The sequence below is a fragment of the Macaca nemestrina genome, chromosome 15 (genome assembly GCF_043159975.1).
Source record: "Macaca nemestrina isolate mMacNem1 chromosome 15, mMacNem.hap1, whole genome shotgun sequence".
Taxonomy (NCBI): Eukaryota; Metazoa; Chordata; class Mammalia; order Primates; family Cercopithecidae; genus Macaca; species Macaca nemestrina.
The window spans coordinates 20,762,640-20,784,531 of NC_092139.1; the positions used below are offsets into that span (position 1 = coordinate 20,762,640).

General features: G+C 46.3%; 1 protein-coding gene across 7 annotated transcripts in view; it reads right to left on the reverse strand.

Moving 5' to 3' along the window:
• The window catches only part of LOC105496389 (TOX high mobility group box family member 2), a 203,196-nt gene that overhangs the window by 14,322 nt on the left and 166,982 nt on the right, over positions 1 to 21,892 (reverse strand). For all 7 annotated transcript variants that reach the window (XM_071079261.1, XM_011766770.2, XM_011766772.3 and 4 more), the window contains exons 4-5: positions 5,247 to 5,486; positions 2,256 to 2,483 (exon numbers count right to left, since the gene is read on the reverse strand). In XM_071079261.1, coding sequence (XP_070935362.1) covers positions 2,256 to 2,483; positions 5,247 to 5,486 — 468 coding nt within the window. The remainder of the gene's footprint in view (positions 1 to 2,255; positions 2,484 to 5,246; positions 5,487 to 21,892) is intronic.

Sequence of the window (21,892 nt, forward strand, 5' to 3'; positions counted from 1 at the left end):
GTGCTGAACAAAGTCAGAGAAAGCATCAGGAAAGGAATGCCTAGGGACACAGCACTTGAGACCACTGTCTCCCCAGACTGTATAAAAGGGCAAGGAAATTCCCCCACCAAACAAAAAAACCTGAAGTCTTTTGAAAGGGAATTGGTTGGTTGCCAACAAAACACACAAGTGAAAAAGACATGTCCCTGTAGCAAAAGCCGCAGTGCCCTGCCAATATCCCCCAGTCCTTACCCCTGTCCTACAAACATGCTCTACTTCCAGCTGCCACCGGCTATATTCCTTTGCCTGGGGGTCCCTCTGGTGGCAGGAGCCTGGCATGTGTAGCAGGTCAGAGGTGCTGCGGAAGGAAGGAATGCTGGTGTCCACCCCAGCACCCTTGCCCCTCAGACAGGATGACCCTGAGGCCTGGCACATTCTAAGCAGGCTCCTGAGTTCTCAGCGGGACTGTGCTCCAGTTGCCCATGGTGGATTCTCCTGGGACAATGTGCCCTTTCCTGGCTGCCCTCCTTTCCCTGTCTCATTTCCCTACTCTCCTACCAGAGGTGGGGGTCATCTCACAAATAAATTCTCTGCATTGTAACATATTCCAAAATTACCTAAAATTTTAGAATACGGTAAAGGAGATGTTTCAAATAAGTCAGTAATTCATCTCTCTGCCCCAAGCCTGCTACTTTCCCCATATTTCCCATCCAGTGACGCATCTCCATTTACTCAGAATGGAAGCCAGATGCAAGGAGGCTGCCAGGATGTCCCCTACCCCAAACCATTCTAGAAGATGCTCCAGGCCGGGCGCGGTGGCTCAAGCCTGTAATCCCAGCACTTTGGGAGGCCGAGACGGGCGGATCACGAGGTCAGGAGATCGAGACCATCCTGGCTAACACGGTGAAACCCCGTCTCTAGTAAAAATACAAGAAAATTAGCCGGGCGAGGTGGTGGGCGCCTGTAGTCCCAGCTACTCGGGAGGCTGAGGCAGGAGAATGGCGTGAACCCGGGAGGAGGAGCTTGCAGTGAGCCGAGATCGCGCCACTGCACTCCAGCCTGGGGCACAGAGCAAGACTCCGTCTCAAAAAAAAAAAAAAAAAAAAAAAGAAGCTCCAGGCCCCACCTTCCCCCACCTGGATGACTGTGCACCCTCCACATCTACTCTTACCTGCCTTATGCTGCCATTCTGGTCTCTCCTCTGCATAAAACTCTTCACTGGCTTTCTCTCCTCTTAGAACAGGGCCTGACTCCTTCCAAGGTCTGCAAAGCCCAGCGTGATCTGGCCCCTGCCTTCCTTTCCAGCTCCGTCTCTGCCATGGGGACTCTCACTGTCCCCTCTCTGGCCATCCTGGTCTCCTTTCAGTCCCCTGTGCTTTTCCAGCTCCTTGCCTTACCAGGCCTCCCTGCCTGGAACACTTCCCCTCCTCCAAAGAGAACTCACTCTTCAGGCCTCACCTGGAGACCGGACCCCAGGGACAATGTCCGTCCCTGCTCTTTCGACTCTCGTGAACTATGTATCCTCCTGGTGCGTGGCACAATCACAACTGTAATTTTACACTTACTCATCTGCTTATTTGATTCATGTCTCTCATGCCAACATCCCAACTGAGCCTCCTGCTTCTACAGATGTGAGTTCAAATCCTGACTACCGTGATTCACGCTGGTGACCCTGGGCGAGTCACTTTACCTCTTGGTGTCTCTACCAAAACAGGAAGGCAATGGCTACTCCACAGGGTGTTGTAAGGATTCAGTGAAATACCGGAGGGAGAGCTCAGCCCAGACAAGAGCTCAGAGAATGAGTTGCCATCACCCCTGTTTTATAGACATGAAAACCGAGGCTCAGAGTTTAGGTGGTCAGCCTGAGGTCACACAGCTGGCAGCTCCCTTTGCCTACCAGCTAGTTCTGCTCTCTGTTCTCCCTGGAGGCCTTTAGGGGAGGCCACAGGCACATGGTCAGTGGGATAGGAAGCTCTGGCCTGGACTCCAGACTTTGAGGGTTGGAGGGACAAGATGCATGGAGATGCTTGTTCTCATTTTATCAAGGGGGAAGCAGAGGTTCAGAGTGGTTAAGCTGCTAGTAAATGCAGTTGGTTACTAGAATTGGAAGGCAGCCAGCTTCCCAGTTTACGGATGGGCAACTGAGCCCAGGAAAGACCTCTGCAAGAGTCTCAGTTCCAGGGCTGGGTGGGCCTGGTTTCAGACCTTCAAAGTGTGTCCTTGGCTCCAGGACCACAAAGCCTCAGGGGATTGCCCAGAAAGAGAGGGAGGCTCACCTGCTTCTGTTCCTCTCCCAGGCTGTCCCACATGGAGGCCACGATTTTGGACACATCACCGAAAGTGGCACTAGGGTTCTGACCCTTGATGGCGGCCTGAGTGTCTCTGAAGAAGAGTGCGTAGGCCGACACAGGCTTCTGCGGCTCGTTGGGGTCCTTCTTTTTCTTCTTCTTTGGGTTCTTGGCCTTTTTTCCTGGGTCGGCTGAAGGTCTCTTTTCTCCCGATATCTGCCCGAGTGAGAAGAGTCAGATAACCAAAGAAGCCCAAGGGCCTCCTGCCAAAGGCAATCCACACAGACTCCGGCCAAGCTGCGCTTTTCCAGCCCTGCTCAGGCACAGATAACCACTCGCGACGGGGAAAGGGCAATGGCCAGACAGACACACACACCCTGGGTGGGTGTTTAACTCATTAAAGAGAACCAGCATGATTGTAAAGTTGATTCAGAGAAATGCAGGAGGAGAAGATGACTGTATAGTCACTGAAAGAATGGAAAGAATGCTGGAATTAGATTGCTAAATTACACGTAAAAGTGGTTAGTGCCAATAGAACGCTAAAACTATCACCTTCAGGACTTTTAATCTTTTCTACTGGACAGAAATTCGCATCTCTACTGGGCAAAGTTAATTTGCCTTATCAGACAAAAATCACATCTCTTATTACATTTTTCCCCCCCAAGGTAACCTCTTCTTTTACAGAGTTATAAAATCCCCTAATCAATAATGAATAATGAATCAAAGCAAAGGTCCACTTTCCTAGAGAATCAGATAATTCTTGAGTAAGCCTGTGAGCCAATGCTTTGGTATGACATTGAAAGAATGTGCAGTTATTTGGGGGCCTATTTCCAAGTTTGGAGTGTGTGTGCATGTGTATGTGTGTAAATATATATACACACACACATATGTGTGTATATATGTGTGTATATACCTGTATATATGTGTATATATACATGTATATATGTGTGTATATATAGATATATATAGATATGTGTATAGATATGTGTCTATATAGATATAGATCTATATATAGATACATGTCTATATACATATAGATCTATATAGATACGTGTCTAGATAGATATATATCTATATAGATATGTGTCTAGATAGATATCTATCTATATATATATGCTCTCCCACTTGTGATCACAAATAATCCCCAAAAAGGATCCTGCATTACAAAAGGCTAGTCTCCACCACCATGTTTCATCTGTGCAGCTTTGAGCAGGTAGCTTAGTCCCTGGACCCCTGTAAAGTGGGGAGGGGATGAAGCTACAGCGACTGTTACTGGGTCAGCCGTGGAGCCAGTGGCTTCACCCTGGACAGACCGCAGGACCATGATCCTGTGAACACTGACTTAGGGCTTCCAGGGTGGGGGGGTGGTTGGGTTGCCCACCACAGACCTCAGTGGGGCTCTGTTGGGTCACTCAAGCCATGCAGGTACAGGGGACTTTGGTCAAAAGCCCTGGACCCTGCAGTGAAGACTCTGGCTCTAGGAGCCAAGAAGATGGAGGTGACACGTTGAACTGATGATAAAGCCATGGGCCAGTAGGCGTGATCAGGCATCCATGTCTGAAGAACATGGTTCTGTTCCTGAGGCTTATCTCTGCAGCCACCCTCTTCTCCAAGCCCCAGTTATGTTAGCACCATGGTGTGGCCCTAGCAAGATCAGGGATGAAGAGGCATGTTGTCATTGATAAAGTCCTGAACAGGCACAGCAGGGCAGGGGGTTGAGGGCACATGCACTGGACTACACCTGCAGCCTCCTGGGTTTGAATCCTGGTTCCCCCACTTACTAGCTGTATGATAACAGATACATTATTTCCCCATCTGCCAAACAGATAATAACAGTCCCTGTCCCAGAGGACTTTTATGAGGATTACATGGACGTATACTTGTTACGTGTTTAGAGCAGTGTCTGGCCTATAGGGAGTGTTTGTTAAACAAAAACTGTTCCTGCATGAACTATAATAGAGGTTGAGTCATCCTTAGGATGAAGCGGGGCCAGGATCCAGAGGTAAACTCCCTTTTCCCCCGAAGTCCAGGGTTACTGCCCCAGGTCTCTGGGAGGCCACCATGTGGAAGGGACACTGGATCGACAGAGGTAGGAGGCACGAGGGGAGGTAAGTCTTGATTCCACCACTAGCTTGCTGGGAGGTCCCAGGCAAACACTTCTGTCTTTGGCCTTTCTGGGCCTCTGTTTTCCTCCCTGGTAAGACACGATGTTCTCTCACTGGGAGGTGGATTTGGAGTCAATGCAAAGAAGGGCCAGAGCCTGGACAGGTGGCAGGTTCTCATCCCTACCATGTCTACCATGTTCTTGAAGAGGTCAAACCAGTCGACTCCAGGAATGTTGGGGGAACCCATGTTCCCACTGCGGTGGGGGGGGGGGCGTCATTTTTGCACCCCACCCTCAAGGTCAGTGAATACTCTAGGCCCAGAGGTGCTGCCTCCTGGATCACACAGTTTTGTCAGAATATTTTCTCCTAAAAGGGCCAAATGGCCGCAAATGTGACCCCAATGGCCTTGCTGAAGCCGTCCACACCTCTGAAATCGCCCACCGGCCTTCAGGAGTCAGGCTTTGCCAACTTTCACAGGATTGTCTCACCCCATCCCCTCGACATTTGTTGGAATTTTCTCTGCTTTACACACAAGGCTGTGGGAGCCCCGAGGGGACACAGCTTGTCAAGGACACTCAGCACATGGAGCAGCCAAAGCCCTATGTCCCAAGGCCCATAGGTGCCATCCCCCTGACCAGGTGCTCCACCTGCCAATGTGCTTTTTCCTTGGCTTCCAGCGTGGCCTGGGTGTCTTAACAGAAAACCACTGAGCTCTGCGGCGGATATCCCAACCACCACCCGGAAGGCCTGCTCAGTCCCAAGACATCGGGCTTTTCTAGTCTTGACTAGAGGGAGGTGATGCCCATTTCCCCACAGGACCTCTTCCCTGCCGACAGGAGAGCAGCTTCAGGCTCTGTTCCTGCACTGCACATACCTTGAAATGCGCTTCCGACTCCTCTTCCTGCGTGGAGCTGGAGGGAGAGGGGGTTGCTGACTTGCTCCCCGGGGGTGATGGGGAGCTGTGGGCGATGCTGCTCCGGATGCCCATCTGCGAGATGAGCTGGGACTGGCTGAGGGCACTCATGTGGCTGGCCAGCATTGCCGGGCGACCCAGCAGGGGCCCGGGCCGGCCTGAGTCATAGGCGGCCACCTCCGAGTGGACCATCTCCTGGATCTAAGAGAGGAGGACAGGGGGTTTGAGTTAGGAAGGATCTGTCCTGCCACTCCATCACATCTGTGCTAGCAGACTGGGAGGACAGAATGCAGAGGAGAAGTGATGGGTATGGCTCCTGCTCCGATCCCTGACAGGCGAATCTCAAGATGGAGCCCCAGCGCATTCGTGGGAAAACGGCAGCTCCGTGGCTGTGTGCCATTCTACTGACTCTCACCTCGGACAGATGCTTTGCATTTCAGCCCCTGCCAGAGAGCTCAGTCCGGTTATGTTGGATCATTTGATGAGACTGAGTCTTCCCTCCTGGAATGTGATATGTCTCTGCATGAACTGAGCAGTCAGCATGACAGCAAAGCCCACAGATGCTGGACGCTAACTACATTTTGAATCCTGGTCCTGCCATCTACCAGCTGGGTGACTTTGGCCAAGTTACTTAACCTCTTTGTGCCTCAGTTTCTTCATCTGTAAAATGTGGATATGAGCAAACCTACACGCTAGGGTTCTTAAAGATCAAATGTACCTGGCATACCGTGAGCCCTATGTTGTATAAGCATGTGTTAAATACATTGAATAAATTTCTTGATAAAGTTGAGCACTTTCCTTCCTACAGGTCAGCAATTTTATTGTTAACTCCATTCCCCATGATATTTTCTAACTGGTTGCTTTTGGAATATAAGCAAACTACTGGTTTTTACATATAAGCATTTCTCACACTAAACACACATTTAGAATGACTTTGGACCTAAATATGTGTCCACGCCCTGTTCAGTGAGGCGTACCTATTTGCATACTCTTATGAGTTTTCTTTCCTCTGCATCTGTGGTTATTTCCCCTTTCTAATTTCTAACATCAAGTATCTGGTTTTTCTCTCATTTTTTCTTCATTAGGAAAACAAATGGGCTTTCAGTTTTATGTGGGTTGTTTCTTTTCTCCTCAAAAGAATCAAATCTCAAGTTTATCACTTCTGCTTCTCTGTTTTCTAATTCTTTAATATCTCATTTTATCTTTATCCCTTCCTCCGCATTTTAAAGATTTATAGTTGCTGCTTCCCCCTCAATTTTGTTATATTTTTTTAATTGACAAATGACAAATTGTATATATTTATATGTGCGATATGTTTTGATGCATATATACACTGTGAAATAATTAATATATTCATCATTTCATATAACATTGCTCAGATTAGAACATTTAAAATCTACTTTCTTTGTTCCAAGAGTTGTTCAAGAAGAGTTCTGGAATACCATTTGACCCAGCAATCCCATTACTGGGTATGTACCCAGAGGAATATAAATCATTCTATTATAAAGATACAAGCACGTGTATGTTCATTGCAGCATTATTCACAATAGCAAAGACACGCAATCAGCCCAGATACCCATCAATGATACACTGGATAAAGAAAATGTGGTACATATACACCATGGAATACTATACAGTCATAAAAAGGAATGAGATCATGTCCTTTGTAGGGACATGGATAGAGCTGGAAGCCATCAACCTCAGCAAACTAACGCAGGAACAGAAAACCAAACACCTCATGTTCTCACTTATGAGTGGAAGCTGACCAATGTGAACACTTAGACACAGGGAGGGAAACCACACACTGGGGCCTGTTGTCAGAGGCAAGAGGAGGGAGGGCATCAAGAAAAATGCTAATGCATGCTGGGTTTCATACCTAAGTGATGGGTTGATAGGTACAGCAAACCACCATGGCATACATTTACCTATGTAACAAACCTGCGCACCCTGCACATATACCCTGGAACTTAAAAAAGAGAATCTAACTAAAAGAGTTCTGGAAATTCTAAGTGGCTAATTTTCTTTTTCTTTTGGCTACAATTTCTAGTAACAAAAATGAGGAAAGAATGGGGTCTGTACTATTCACCAAGTTTGAGATTTTGTTAAGGTTTTCTTTGGGACCCAAATATGATTAAATTGTGTACATATTCCACAGTCCTTACAAAGAATAGGGCGTGTTTGCAGATGAATACAGCAGTATAATATTTATCCATTCCATCAGTGATTATTCTTTAGATTCCTTACCTTTTTGGCTCTTTAATCTTACACAGTCTTGTCCAGATTGCCTGCAATTTTTTCTGCTTCCATAAAAAATTTCCCTTTAATGCATAAAGTGTTTGTTTTGGGCATTTGATGTTGGTTTGGTTTTGTTTTTGAGACGGAGTCTTGCTTTGTCGTCCAGGCTGGAGTGCAGTGGGCTCACTGCAACCTCTGCCTCCTGGGTTCAAGTGATTCCCCTGCCTCAGCCTCCCAGGTAAGCTGGGACGACAGGTGGTGCCCCCATGCCTAATTTTTATATTTTTAGTAGAGACGGGGTTTCGCCATATTGGCCAGGCTGGTCTCGAACTCCTGACCTCAAGTGATCTGCCCACCTTGGCCTCCCAAAGTGCTGGGATTACAGGCATGAGCCACCATGCCCGGCCCTGATGTTGGTTTTTATCGCAAAAAGCAGACAGACAATTATATCTTCATTATGGGGATTAAACTATTATCTTTTTTGGTCTAATTTTTTGCCTCAAATTCCGTGAAGTCTGATATTAATAATGCTGTCCTTGCCTGTATATGTGTTTGAATGTGTCTGGCATGTCTTTTTTTTATAACATATCTCTTAGTTTTTATTTTTTAGGGTTACTTTTGTCAAATGGTGTTTTTGTTATGATCAGCTTTAGAAAATGAACTTTTCCCTTATGCCCTAGAACAGAATAAACAACATATAAATTACATTTTCCTTAGAGAATGAAAGAGCTTAAACAGAAAACCATCTGAGGCCCAGTGCTTTTTGTTTTCACAATATCCTTCATGGCTAATAGGTCTATTTTAGTTTCCATTTTCTCTTGAGTCAGTTTTGGTAAATGTTTTATATATATATATATACACACACACACACACACACACACACACACACACACATTTATTCATTTTATCCAGATACTAACACATACTAGCATATAACTGGATAATATGTTTTTAAATACACTCTATGGTTTTCATCCATTCCCATTCACAGTTGTAATATTGTGAATACATGTTGCTTTTTAAAATTTTCCTTCTCAAAAGTTTATATATTTTTTCATTTGAGACGTAGTCTTCCTCTGTTGCCCACACTGGAGTGCAGTGACACTGTCTCGGCTCACCACAACCTCCACCTCCTGGGTTCAAGCGATTTTCCTGCCTAAGCCTCCTGAGTAGCTGGGATTACAGGCACATGTCACCACATCTGGCTACTTTTTGTATTTTTAGTAGAGACGGGGTTTTGCCATGTTGGCCAAGCTGGTCTCAAACTCCTGACCTCAAGTGATCCAATCCACCCGTCTCAGCCTCCCAAAGGGCTGGAATTATAGGCATGAGTCACTGCACCCGGCCAAAACTTTATATATTTCAACTGTCTAGCCAAAGAACCAGCTCTTAAATTTTTTAAAAAATTGACAACTTTCATAATTCATTAAATTCTGCTTTCTTCTCTATTAATGTTGACTTGAGGTATCATATGTTGTTGTTTACATAGGTTTTCAAATTAAGCTATTTTCACACTTTCTTTTTTAGTAATAGAAACATCTAGGGCAGGAATTGAGACAAGCAATTTTACCATGCAGGAGGCATTTCTCTGAAGACATTTTTGGTTCTGACAACTGGAGGGTGGGAAGCTACAGGTATCTGCTGGGTAGTGGCCAGGGACGTTCCCACCAAACAAAGAATTATTCATCCCAAAATGTCAATAGTGCTGAGGTTGAGAAACCCTGCTCTGTAACTATGATTTTTCTCCTGAGGAGAATTTTAGCTACATGTGAATATTTTTTAAATATTCTATGCTGATTATTTTATTTCTTACCCTAAAATTATTTGGAAGAGTGATTTTATTTAATGTATCCTTTGTTATGATCAGAGACCATGAATCCTAGAATTTTATCTTTTTGGAATGTAGTGAGGTTTTTGTTATAGCTTAGGATATGATCAATTTGTTTTTCCTTTTTTTTTAAAACTTTTAGGTTCAGGGATATATGTGAAGGTTTATTATACAGACAAATTGCATGTCACGGGGGTTTGGTGTACAGACTATTTTGTCACCCAAGTATGATCCATTTTTTTAAAACTGTTCATGTATATTGGAAATAATACTGTATATTGTACACATTTCTCCATATGTCTATTCAATAAACAGTTTTGACTACTTTAGGTGTAAAATCTCAAAAGAATTGGCTTATTTCACTTAGCTTAAGGTCCTCAAGGTTCATCCATGTGATAGCTGAATCGGAACTTTCTTCCCTTTTTAAGGCTGAGCAATACACCCTTATATGTATAGATGACATTTTGCTTATCCATTCATCTGCTGGTAGGCACTTGGTTGGGCATTATGAATAATGCTGCTGGGAACGTGGGTGCACACGTATCTCATGGAGACTCTGCTTTCAATTCTCTTGAGTAGACACCCAGCATTCCAATTGCTGTATCTATAGTAATTCTGTTCTTAATTTTTAAGAAACCACCATACTGTTTTCCATAAAGCCTGCCATTCCTATTGTGTTTCCAGCAGTTTCTCTCTAAAATTTAAACAGATTTTCTTCATACATACTAATGTGAAGTTATTTATCCTGTAAATGTCCCAGAATGCTATGTCTTTACTGTGGCTTCTCCTTGCTCATAAAAAAAATAAGCATCTTTGCCTTAATGTTTCTGTCTTAAATCCTACTTTATCTGCTATCATTATCACTCTAATTTTGCACTGTTTTATTTTTGTCCTGCATAATCTTAATTGTAAACTGTGTGTAGGTAGATTTTGGTTTCTAATCCAGTTCTTAATATATTGTGACATATATATTTGATTATTAATCATACAAATATCTGAGAAACAGATTTAAAGTGAACTGTTTTAAAGGACAGAAGGTTTTAAAATGTATTCTCTAAACATCCCCCTCTTCCCACCCCACAGCTTATGCACTCTCACCTTCTATAAGCCTTAAACAAGAATCTGGCATTATCTCCTCAAGGTCAAATTGGCCTCAGGGCTATGTGTTAGGGCTTGTTTTCTTTTTCTTCCCAGCCACCTGCTTTAGAATTCTTCTATCAGATATTCCTGACTTGGTGATTTAATATTGTTACCAACTCTTGATAATGGCGAATTTTTGAACTTTTGCAAACCTGCTAAGTGTGAAAGTCTCTCAAAGTCCCTCGGATTTCTACCATTCTGATCACTAGTGAGGGTGACCACCTTTTCATAAGTTTACCAGACCATTTATGTTTCTGCGTATACTGCTGTTAGGAGTGTAGACTAGTATGTAAAACGCTTTAGAAAACAACCTAGCGATACTCAGTATATTGAAGATGCAGATATCCTATAACTTAGACTTCTACTCCAAGATGTTTACTATAAAGAACTTTCCCACATGCATAAGACGTACACACAGTGTGGAAAACTGCAAAAGCCTTCAAATGGACAAATTAGTGTCATTCAATGAACTGCGGGGCATTGTCCAGCGGACCTCTGGGTTACCTGCTTCTATAGGAGTATATGTCTTTGTCTAGGTTATTTTACAACTTTGTAAGCTCTTGGCTCACTGCAACCTCTGCCTCCCGGGTTCAAGTGATTCTTGAATCACTAGAAAGATGATATTAATGCTACTGATTTTTTAATCATTAAAAATTTAAATTGTGATAAAATACACATAAAATTTACCATCTGAACCATTTTTAAGTGTACAGTTCAGTGGCATTAAATACGTTCACACTATTATGCAGCCATTACCAGCAGCCATTCACAGCATTCTTTCCATTTTGCAAAACTAACACTCCATCCCTAGTAAGTAAGAACTCCCCATTCCTCTCCCCCCAGCCCTGGAAACTACTCTTCTACTTTCTGTCTCTAGAAATATGACTAGTCCAGGTGCCTCAAACAAGTGGAATCACACAGTATTTGTTCTTTCGTGACTGGCTTATTTCACTTAGCAAAAGGTCCTCAAGGTTCATCCATGTGGTAGCTGAATCGGAACTTTCTTCCCTTTTTTTAAGGCTGAGCAATATGCCCTTGTATGTATAGACTACCTTTTGCTTATCCATTCATCTGCTGGTAGGCACTTGGTTGGGCATTATGAATAATGCCGCTAGGAACATGGATGCACACGTATCTCGTGGAGACTCTGCTTTCAATTCCCTTGAGCAGACACCCAGAATTCCAACTGCTGTATCATATAGTAACTCTGTTTTTAATTTTAAGAAACCACCACACAGTTTCCCATAGTGGCTATACCACTTCAACTCCCACCAGCAACACACAAGGGTTCCAGCTGCAGTTTCTACACATCCACGCCACTTGTTTCTCTCTCTCTCCCACTCTTTTCAATAGAGGTCATCCTAATAGGTGTGAGGTAGAGTGAAACTCATTCTTGTCTATAAAAATGCAAACAAATTTTGTCTCATAGGGATATAATTGATCGCACCCTGTAAAAAAGGTGATTGCAAACATTATGTTTAGTGGCTCCATAGCTATTAACCCGTTTTGCATTTCTTAGAAAATTTATTTCACTATCCTGTTTGCCTACATATGTGTCCATTCTTCAGATTTGCCTTTGGATCTGTTGTCATATCTTACCGGATTCCTCATTAATCATGACTTAAATGAATTTCTGGCACACTTTCATCTTATATTTATATGAGAATTATGATGTTACCTTTAGAAAGTTATGCATTACAACAAAGATGATCATTATGGCATTTAATTCCAAAAAAACTGGAAATAATGTAAACATTCACTAACTGAGAGATGGAAAAATCTGCAGTGTATTCACATAATGGAATTCTGTAGAGGGTTAACCTGACCAACCTGGACCTACATCTGCCAGTGCAGATGAACTCAAAGACAGTAACCAGTGAAGAGAGTTTCAGAAGGACATGTATAGTATAATGCCTTTATGAACACGTTTAAAATATAAAACATCACTGTCAGGTGTTCAAGGATATATGAAAATGTAGAAAAAGCATTAAAAACACCCACTACAGAATAGTGGTTATTTCCTTCTGAGGACAGAGAGGTACAAAGGGACCTTAATTTGTACCTGCAATATTTATTTATTCAAAAGCAGATCCAAAGCAGCAGCAACAACAATATGGGCTCTTCCAAGCAGAGTGTTAAACTTAAATGGGATGGGTTCCGGGAAGTCTGGAATGAGGGGAAATGGCTGGTACCCACGTGACTGAATTGGCCCTATTAGGCACCCTGAAATGTCTGAAATAGGGTCAGCCTGATCCCCTCACCTCCAACCTGGGCTCCAGACTCCCACATCAAATTGCCTGAGTGACATCTTCCCTCGGATGCCCTGCAAGCATATCAAACTTCACACGCTGCAATGGAGTGTGTTTCTCCTGAAACCTGTTCCTCCTCCAGTTTTACAAAATAGTAAAATGGCACTGGCATTCTTGCTGTCACCTAAGCCACAAACCTGAACATAAACCCTGTCTTCTCCCTTTCCCTTACAACCCCAGGCACTAGCCAGGACACGCCATTGTTGGTTCCACCTCCATAATGAATCCTGCATCTTTCACACTCCTCACATCTCAACCAATTAATACCTCTCTAAAACACACAAATAAATCAGGCCAGGCTACCATCCTCCTCAAAATTCTTCATTGGCTTGTTGATCCTCTTAGAATAAAATCCGATCCCCCAAATAATAATGACAACAATAACGGCTTTTTTGAATCTCAAAGTTTCTTTGAACTAAAAACATTGCACTATGATGTTTTTTACACGTGGGTAACAGATTTAATTTTGCTGATATTCGCTAGGTCCTTTGGAACATTTTCCACTTTCTTCAGATAAGTGATATTTTCTACAATTATTTGATTATTGCCTTTGTGCTAAGCTTCCTATTAAACACATTGAATCATCAGGATGTTTTATCTTTTCAGTCATAATTTTGAGCCCTTTAACTTCTCCCTTGGAGTTTTAGGAGTAAACCTGGAGCTGATCATCTTCGCTTATTTGGTTACAACCAGTGGTGCTCGCTGCTTTCACTGAACTTTTACATCCAGTGGTCACATCTCGATATAGTTTGGCACACAAATCTCATCTTGAATTGTAGCTTCCATAATTCCCACATGTTGTGGGAGGGACCCAACAGGAGGTAATCGAACTATGGGAGTGGGTCTTTCCTGTGCTGTTCTTGTGATAGTGAATAAGCTCATTAGATCTGATGGTTTTATAAATGGGAGTTCCCCTGTACAAGACAAGAGTCTGCCACCATGTAAGACGTGCCTTTGCTTCTCTTTTGCCTTCCACCATGATTGTGAGGCCTCCCCAGCCCTATGGAACTGTGAGTCCATTAAATCTCTTTCCTTTATAAATTATCCAGTCTTGGGTATGTCTTTATTAGCAGCATGAGAACAGACTAATATACACGTTTTACCTGAAAGCCATCTTTCCTGATTGCAAATTCTTCTCATCACATGGCTATACCGTATAATTGAAGTTTATTATGAATGTTTTTGCCTATTTTTTGGAGTAAGATTCTCAGAATGTGCCTTCTTTAGAACTACAGATTTTGTACAATTGTCCAGTGACTTTTCTTTATATCCTAATTCCTGGATTCAAGCCTGCATACTGCAAAAGCAAATGCTTGTTGGACCTATTTAATAAAATTAAAGCCATAACAGCAGAACTGGATGCGATCCAGGAAGGATGTCAAGTCTCTGTGGAGAAGCTTCATTCTTGCTATAGTTACAAATATATTCTCAATATATGGTCGGACCTTTCATGAGTCCATGCTTTGTGATGGACACAATGCCAGGCTTTGGGGATGAGAGCGCCCACTTCCCCAACTGCACTTCAGGGTCTCACAGTCAATTAGAGAGACAGTTCCCTTCATAAAGACAGTACATGACTGGCTATTCATAGATAAAAACCAGCAAGACATGGGGACAGCCACTAAGCATCCCAGGTTTTCTAGGGCATTTAAAAAACTTTGTCCTAATTTCCCCAAGGTGAAAAATGTGCCCCTAATTTGAGGCCTGTTAGCTGAGGATGCCCGTTGTAGTGGACACTGTTGGTGCCGGACCCCACCCCCTTTACCATGCTGCTGTACTCATTCCCCTGTGTGCTGGGAGCACTGGCACCTGCCCCCATCTCCAGAAAAGTGGCCAAATGGGAGCTGGTTCTCCCAGGAGGTTATGACATCTCCTTAACACCAACAGCCCGCCTTGCAGCAGACCTCACCACTGCTTGACTGGCACAGGGGTGCTAAAGGCCACCCTGTTTGCTTGCAGTGAATCTTTGCTCCAGGGCTCCCTGTGGAATCCGGCTGAAGCGAGTCTCCAGCCGAGGCTACATCCATGCTCAGCCCCTTCCCTTGCAATCCCTGATTCCTGCAGCCCCTCCCTCAGTAAACAACCTTCACAAGAACCCCGTCTCAGGCTCTGCTTCTAGAAAGCCTCCGCCTCCATCAGTTCAGCTCCCGTCTCCTCTGTCTGCCGGATGCATCTCATCAATATCACTCCTCTCCCATCTTCAAATTAAAATCTCTCTTAGCTCCAGGTCCCCTAAAAACTTCTGCCCCAACTTTCCTTCCTCTCCATGCAGCCAGCTGTGCAAAGAATTGTCTCTCCTCACTGTCCTTGGGCCACTCCTCCCACCAGCGACTCACCTGGCATCTGTCCTCATTACTACCCATACCGTTGTAATCAGTGTCCTTACCACCATCCTCATCAGGAGGAAGAGAAGGAGGAAGAAGAGGAGAGATTTTTATCAAGCACTTAATATGTGCCAGACACTGTGCTGAGCATGTCCACATAGGACTCATTTAATCACAGCTACCATAGGAGGCAGAATATAATCATCCCCAGCAGAAAAAGCCAAGTCTCAGAGAGGCCAAGAGACTTGCCCCTAATCACACAGCTGCTAAACGTGGAGCTGAACTTCTCTAAAGTATCACCCTCCTCCCTAAGTTACGATGCCTTCCCCAAGACACTTCTCCACCCTTAACTCCTGCGCCTGCTGCCTCCCCTTCCAGCCCCCTTCTCTCCATCGAGGGCCTGGTGCTTGGCTGTCCAACTGCCTCTCCAGCCAGTCCTTCCTGCTCTTCTTCAGCCCACCCACTAAACGCTGGTGCTCCTCAGGTTCTGTCTGACATTTCCTCCCATCTTACTTTCCTTCCAAGTGAGTCTGTGACTCCTCCATGGACACCTACAGATAGGGGCATTCCCCATGATGATTCTAAAATTCCCGTATTGCACCTAAAAACGTGTTCTGCTTAAAGCCAATTTCAGCCTTTAGAAGAAGAAAGGTGAGCTCACGAGAGGGACACAGAAGTGGTGAGACCCTGTCCATCCCTCCATGCATTCTAGAAAACTCTACCAGTTCACAAGACCTCTACTCCAATCAGAATCCACACCCTGCTGCCCCAACACTTTTAGCAGCTATGGCCTTTATTCCTGATCAGCTGCAGCAGACGCAGTGGGGGCCCTGCCCCTCGGCCCTCGGCCCACCTCGGGGGTCCCTACAGAGGGTCATTGTACATGTGGACGGCTTCCCTCCCTCCCTGTGTTCTCTGGTCCAAACAGCTGGAATTGCTAACCAACTGGGGCCCCAGGAATGACCCTCAGCCAGTGAGAACGGTTTGCAGATGAAACCTTGACCTCCTGTCCCCTCAGTGGGACGATTCCGAGTTGCGTCCCAGAAGACTTGACATCCTTCCGGGATCACATCCACAAGTCTCTCAGATGGTCCACAGCAGGACCCCATTCCTGTTGCCCACAGTGGTAACAACCCATGACTTTCTTTCCTTTCAATCTCACCTGCCCTCTTCCCTCCAAGGGCTTCCTGGGTTCACCCCGAGACAAACTTCTTGCACCCAAACCTTTGTGTCAGGGTCTGCTTTCAGGGCTATCTCAAGCTACGCAGCTCTGGTTCCAGCCTCCAGCATGGTCTCCTGAGTCCAGGTGCCATGGTGGCCCCTGCAGTGACCGTTCTGGGGCATGAAATGTCACCTCCCTGTTGTCTATCTCTCAGGAGCTCCCACGGGCCCACTTAGCCATGACCGAGCTGTGTAAAATACCCCTTGAAGGTCTGTACAGTCTCTCTCCTCCCGACCTCTCCAGCCTCTTCCCAGAGTTCCCTGGGGACATGTGGGCTTCTCTCTAGACTGGACACCTGCCCTCTGTGTCATCCTCCTTTATGGCTTATCGGAAACCTCACCTCCTCAGAGAAGCCCTCCCTCTCCAGCTCCATCCTCTGGCCTCACCCTCTTTCCAAGCCTCTCGCAGAGCTCTCCACATTGCCTCCCAGCATCTGCGCGAGTGCGGACACACCTGCCTCCCAGCGCCAGGCAGAGGGCTGGGCAGGCAGCCGGCACTCATGAGATGTCTGGGAACCAAGTGAAGCCAGCCTCCTGCTTCCCTCATGGAAACATATGGCCACGCTCCTGAGCCACATCTGCACCCGCCCCAGGAAGGAGGAGGCAGCAGGAACGAGGCGGCTGTGAACGTAATTAGGATCGCAGAGCTTAATAGCTTCGCAGGGCTGCGGGAATACACGGGCGTTTTTCACAAACTCCCCATTTGCAGTCTCTGTGGAGAGCAGCCTCGTGTGCTCAGCGTAACCCCACACAGTGAGGAGAGAACAAGACAAATCACACCTTCCTCCTTCCCGCCTTCTGCCGATTCACAGAGCTGGCAGCCGTCCTGCGTCCTCCGAGGCCTGAACAAGTTATCATTCAACACAGCCTCACACTCAGCCCAGGAAGGTGGAAACTTTTTTTCTTTTTTTCCACAATTAATTTTTTTTTTTTAATTTTCTTCAGCCCGGAAAGGTGGAATTTTCCCCCCACAAGTAAATGTTTTTCTTTTCTTTTTGTTTACAGGTCAGAGTTGTATACATGTATAGGGTCCAATCTGGTGTGCTGACAGATGTATACAGTGTGGAATGTATTTTCTGATGGCAGCAAAGGCTCTGTTCAATTGTGCTCTTATTTAAGTCCCTGCTTCAGTTTGAGAGGGTTCAGAAACTTCTCCTTAATTCCCGGACTCTGTCGCCCAGGCTGGAGTGCAGTGGTGCAATGACAGCTCACTGCAGCCTCCATCTCCCAGGCTCAGGCGATCCTCCCACCTCAGCCTCCCTAGTAGCTGGGACCACAGGTGGAGCCATGGCATCCAGCTAATTTTTTGTATTTTTGTAGATACAGGGTCTCTCTATGTTGCCCAGGCTGTTCTTGAACTCCTGGGCTCAAGTGATCCACCCTCCTCGGCTCCCCAAAGTGCTGGGATTGTAGGTGTGAGGCGTGGCACCCAGCACTTCTCATTAATTTCTGAGCACAATCAGAAATTACAGCATAGCAAGAGTGACCTTTATTCCAGTTGTCAATAGGTTCCTCGTCTCCATCTGAGACCACTGAACTTCATTGTCCATATCATTTTCGGCATTTTGGTCAAAACCATTCAACAAGTCTCTAGGAAGTTCCAAACTTGCCCACATCTTCCTGCCTCCTTCTGAGCCCTCCAAACGCTTTCAGCCTCTGCCTGTTACCCAGTTCCAAAGTTGATTCCACATTTTCAGGTATTTTTATAGCATTGCCCCACTACTGGTACCAATTTTCTGTATCAGTTCATTCTCATACTGCTATAAAGAACTATCTGACCTTGAGTAATTTAAAAGAGTAGCGCTTTCCATTAGATCCCAACGTCCTTGTTTTACAGAAAATGATAGAAATAATAATAATGATAATAATATCTAGTATTACAGTGAGGGCTCACTACACCCCAGGAACCATGCTAGGAGAGTCACCAACAAATCTTTGATGCAAGCACTCTTATCACCCCTATTTGACAGTAAGGACACTGAAACCCAGAGAGGTTAAGTGACTTGCCTAAGATCACACAGCCAGAAAGTGGGAAAGCCAGAATTCTGCCTGTCTTCTGAGGCTGAGCTGTTTTTCATTGTATCCATACAGATCTTAACAGCTTCAACACGGGGTAACAATGACCCTGCCCTCATGGGGCAGCTGTGAGGATCAAATGAAAAGGTAACTTTGTACAGAGTCAGACACATAGTGGGTGTTCAAGACAAAAGTTTTCCTTTTCTCATCCCTTCATGAACTTGCTTAAGGTATGAGCTTGAACTAGATCTCCACTGGGCTAAGAAGAGGTGAGAAATGACCGGGCGCCATGGCTCATGCCTGTAATCCCAACACTTTGGGAGGCCAAGGTGAGTGGATCACGTGAGGTCAGGAGTTCGAGACCAGCCTGACCAACATGGTGAAACCCTGTCTCTACTAAAAATACAAAGATTAGCCGGGCGTGGTGGTGGGCTCCTGTGATCCCAGCTACTCGGGAGGCTGAGGCAGGAGAATCACTTGAACCCGGGAGGTAGAGGTTGCAATGAGCTGCAATTGTACCATTGCACTCCAGCCTGGGCGACACAGTGAGAATCCACCTCAAAAAAAAAAAGAAGAAGAGGTGAGAAACAACAGAAGGTTCTGAAACCTGAGAGGGAGGCTCCAAGGACACTAAAAATGACAGCACACTGCATGGCACAGGAGGGCGCTTCACAAATATTTGCTCTATTTGTCAAATCCAGAGGTTGACAAACTCTGTAAAGGGTCAGATAGTAAATATTTTAGGCTCTGCGGGCCAGATGGTCTCTAATCACTACTCAAATCAATTCTGCTGCAGGAGCAGGAAAGCAGCCATAGATAAGAATGCAAATGAAGGGCTGTGGTTGTGTTCCAATAAAACTTTATTTACAAAAATGGGCAGAGGACCTTTGGCCCAGGGCCACAGACCGGCAACCCTTCTGGTAGTGGAGTGTGGTAAGTAGAAACAATGGTAGAAATGCTATCCTTTATGTGGCAGGTAGCATTTGCCAGACACTGACCTGTTGACCACAGTTTCTTCTTACTCAGGCATGCAAGAAAGGGGTGCTTATCATCAACATTTTACAGACGAGGAAACTGAGGCTCAGCATGAGAAGTCACGTGCCCAAGGTAATTTGGCTGTAGGCGGCAGAGCTGGATTCACATGAATGTCTGTGTGGCTCCCAGGCCTGTGTCCTCAGCCCTTCCCCATTGCTGCACCCACTTGCCCAGCACAGCCTCAGCGAACACCTACTCAGTGTGCTCTCACTTGGCCAAGCCCTGTGCTGGCCACAAGCTGGGCTCTTGCTCTGACCTTGCATTGCAGCCTCTCTCTAAAATCAGTGCAGCTGTGACCCCTGCACGCCCCCATGGCCCCTTCAGGACCACGGCACTCAGTTCTCCAGCTGCTGGGCATATGGGCTTCTGACAGCTCACAGCTGTACCCCTCTTCAGAAATTGCCTGTGGCTGGTGGAGCTGCTTCCCCCATGGTTACAAGTCCTTTGAAGGGGTGGTCTACATTCATTCATGTGGGGGTTCAAAGGCCCAGCCCCTTTGACTCAATTTGGGACATCTCAGAAGGGGCATCCTAGCATTCCAGAGCTCACAGGATTGGCTGAGGCCTCTGTAGCAATGCACGTTGGTTCAAGTTCTCTCTCTGCCCCAGGCTGCTTCCTTTATTTCTCATGGGTGACGTTCCTGAGAGTGCTCCCCCAAAACTTGCTGTACACAATCTCCATCTCAGAGTCTGTTTCCAGGGAACCTGACTGATGACAACCACCTGGCTGGCCCATGCTACCCCATTACCCAGCACATTCAAGCTCTCTGCATCTCCCAGGCATCGAGCAGGGTCCCAATGCCCGGGCCAGAACCAGCCTCTCCCCATGCATCAGCCGCGCCTCCCTCCAGCCCTTCAGCAACCCTTGCTGAGCATGTCCAGTGCCGCGTGCAGATGCTGGGTTAGAGAACACACGGCTGACCGGAACACAGTCCCTCCTTCCAGAGGCCTTGCGTGGTGGTGGTGGGGCGAACAGGAGTAAGACGTGTGCAGAGACCTTCCCACCTAGTCTGCAGAAGAAGGTGACCACCGAGAGGAAGTGGAGTCTGGCCTGACTCTTGCAGCTGCTCAGGAGTTAGCTGGTGAAGTGGCTGTGGGTGTCCAGGAAGAGGAAAGAGTCTGTGCAAAGCCGTGGAGCTGACATGGACCTGGCAGGACCCAAGGTGGCTTCACTGCAGCTTCAGAGGCCAGCAGGGATGGACAGCAAAAGGCCTGAGAGCCAGAGTTGGGGAAGGTTCTCCCAGGCCCATGGGGAGCCATCGAAGGGATTTCAGCAGGGGAGGGATGTGTTCAGAATTGCCCTATGGAACCATTCTGGCTGCACATGGATGAAGCAGTTGAGAGAGGAGACAAGAGGTCCCAGAGAGGGGGCTGGAGTATGGTCTATGGCAGTGGCCAAATCTACCAGGTAGGTCCGAGAGGCACTGAGGAAGATTGATATTGATAGGTGATTGAGTGGAATGTGTGGGATGAGTAGTGGCTGAGTCAAGCAAGATTCCTGGGATGAAATGGTGATAAGGGGTGCCTATTGCAGTTCTCTGAGGTGGAGACATAGAAGGAGGAGCAGGTTTGGGCAGAGTGAAGGTGATGAGCACAGGCAGAAATGTGTTAAGTTTCGGGAATCAACATAGTGTCTATGGAAGCTAACATGTTCACAGGGTCTGCGGATTAGGACGTCGACATCTTTGCGGGGGATTCTTATCCAGCCCACCATACTCACATCCATGATGTGAGCAGTCAATGACAAAGCCCCTTCATACAGTCCTGGAAGGAGAAGAGTCTGGAGTCCAGCCTAGAAGTCTAGACCTGGCAGAGAGGCCCAGATGGTGACAGAGACCCAGAAGTTGGCCACTGTTCTGTCCTCTGACTCTGAGCTTCCTTGAGTCACTGCCTCGAGCCTGTTTCTCATGTCCTCTGTAGGCCTCTGTCTTGAGCTGCCCTCATCACAACTCTCTGAGGCCATTTCACTTCTCTAGACCTCCCGGAGCTCCAAGCTGCTCCTGGTACTCCATTCATTCATTCAATAACCATTCCCTGAGGACTGTTATGTCTGAGACCCTGAGCTAGAAACACCCCATCTCAGGAGTACACCTTCTGGTGGGGGAGGCAGAAATGAGCCCACAATTTTAACCAGTGCAGCAACCCAGGTGTGCCTGGGGTCCTGTGGGGTGCCAGAGAAGGAGCCCCTCCAATACCTGGAGAGCCAGGAAGCCTTTCCACAGGGAAAAACAAAAACTGAACTGACTCTTGAAGTCTGCCGAAGATAAGGAGGGTGCAGAGGGTATATCAGGAGCAAGAACGGCACATGCAAAGGCACCGAGGCACGGGCCAGTGTGATGAGCTCTGCAAGCTGCCTGGAGCCTGGTAGGGCTGGAGTGATGGGAAGGGTGGGATATAAGGATCAAGGGGTATCCAGAGGCTGGGACTTGGTGGAGGGTAAGTGTGCTTGCAGGTGCTAAGGGGGTGGCCACAGGCAACAGGTCTGGGCACTGACAACTGA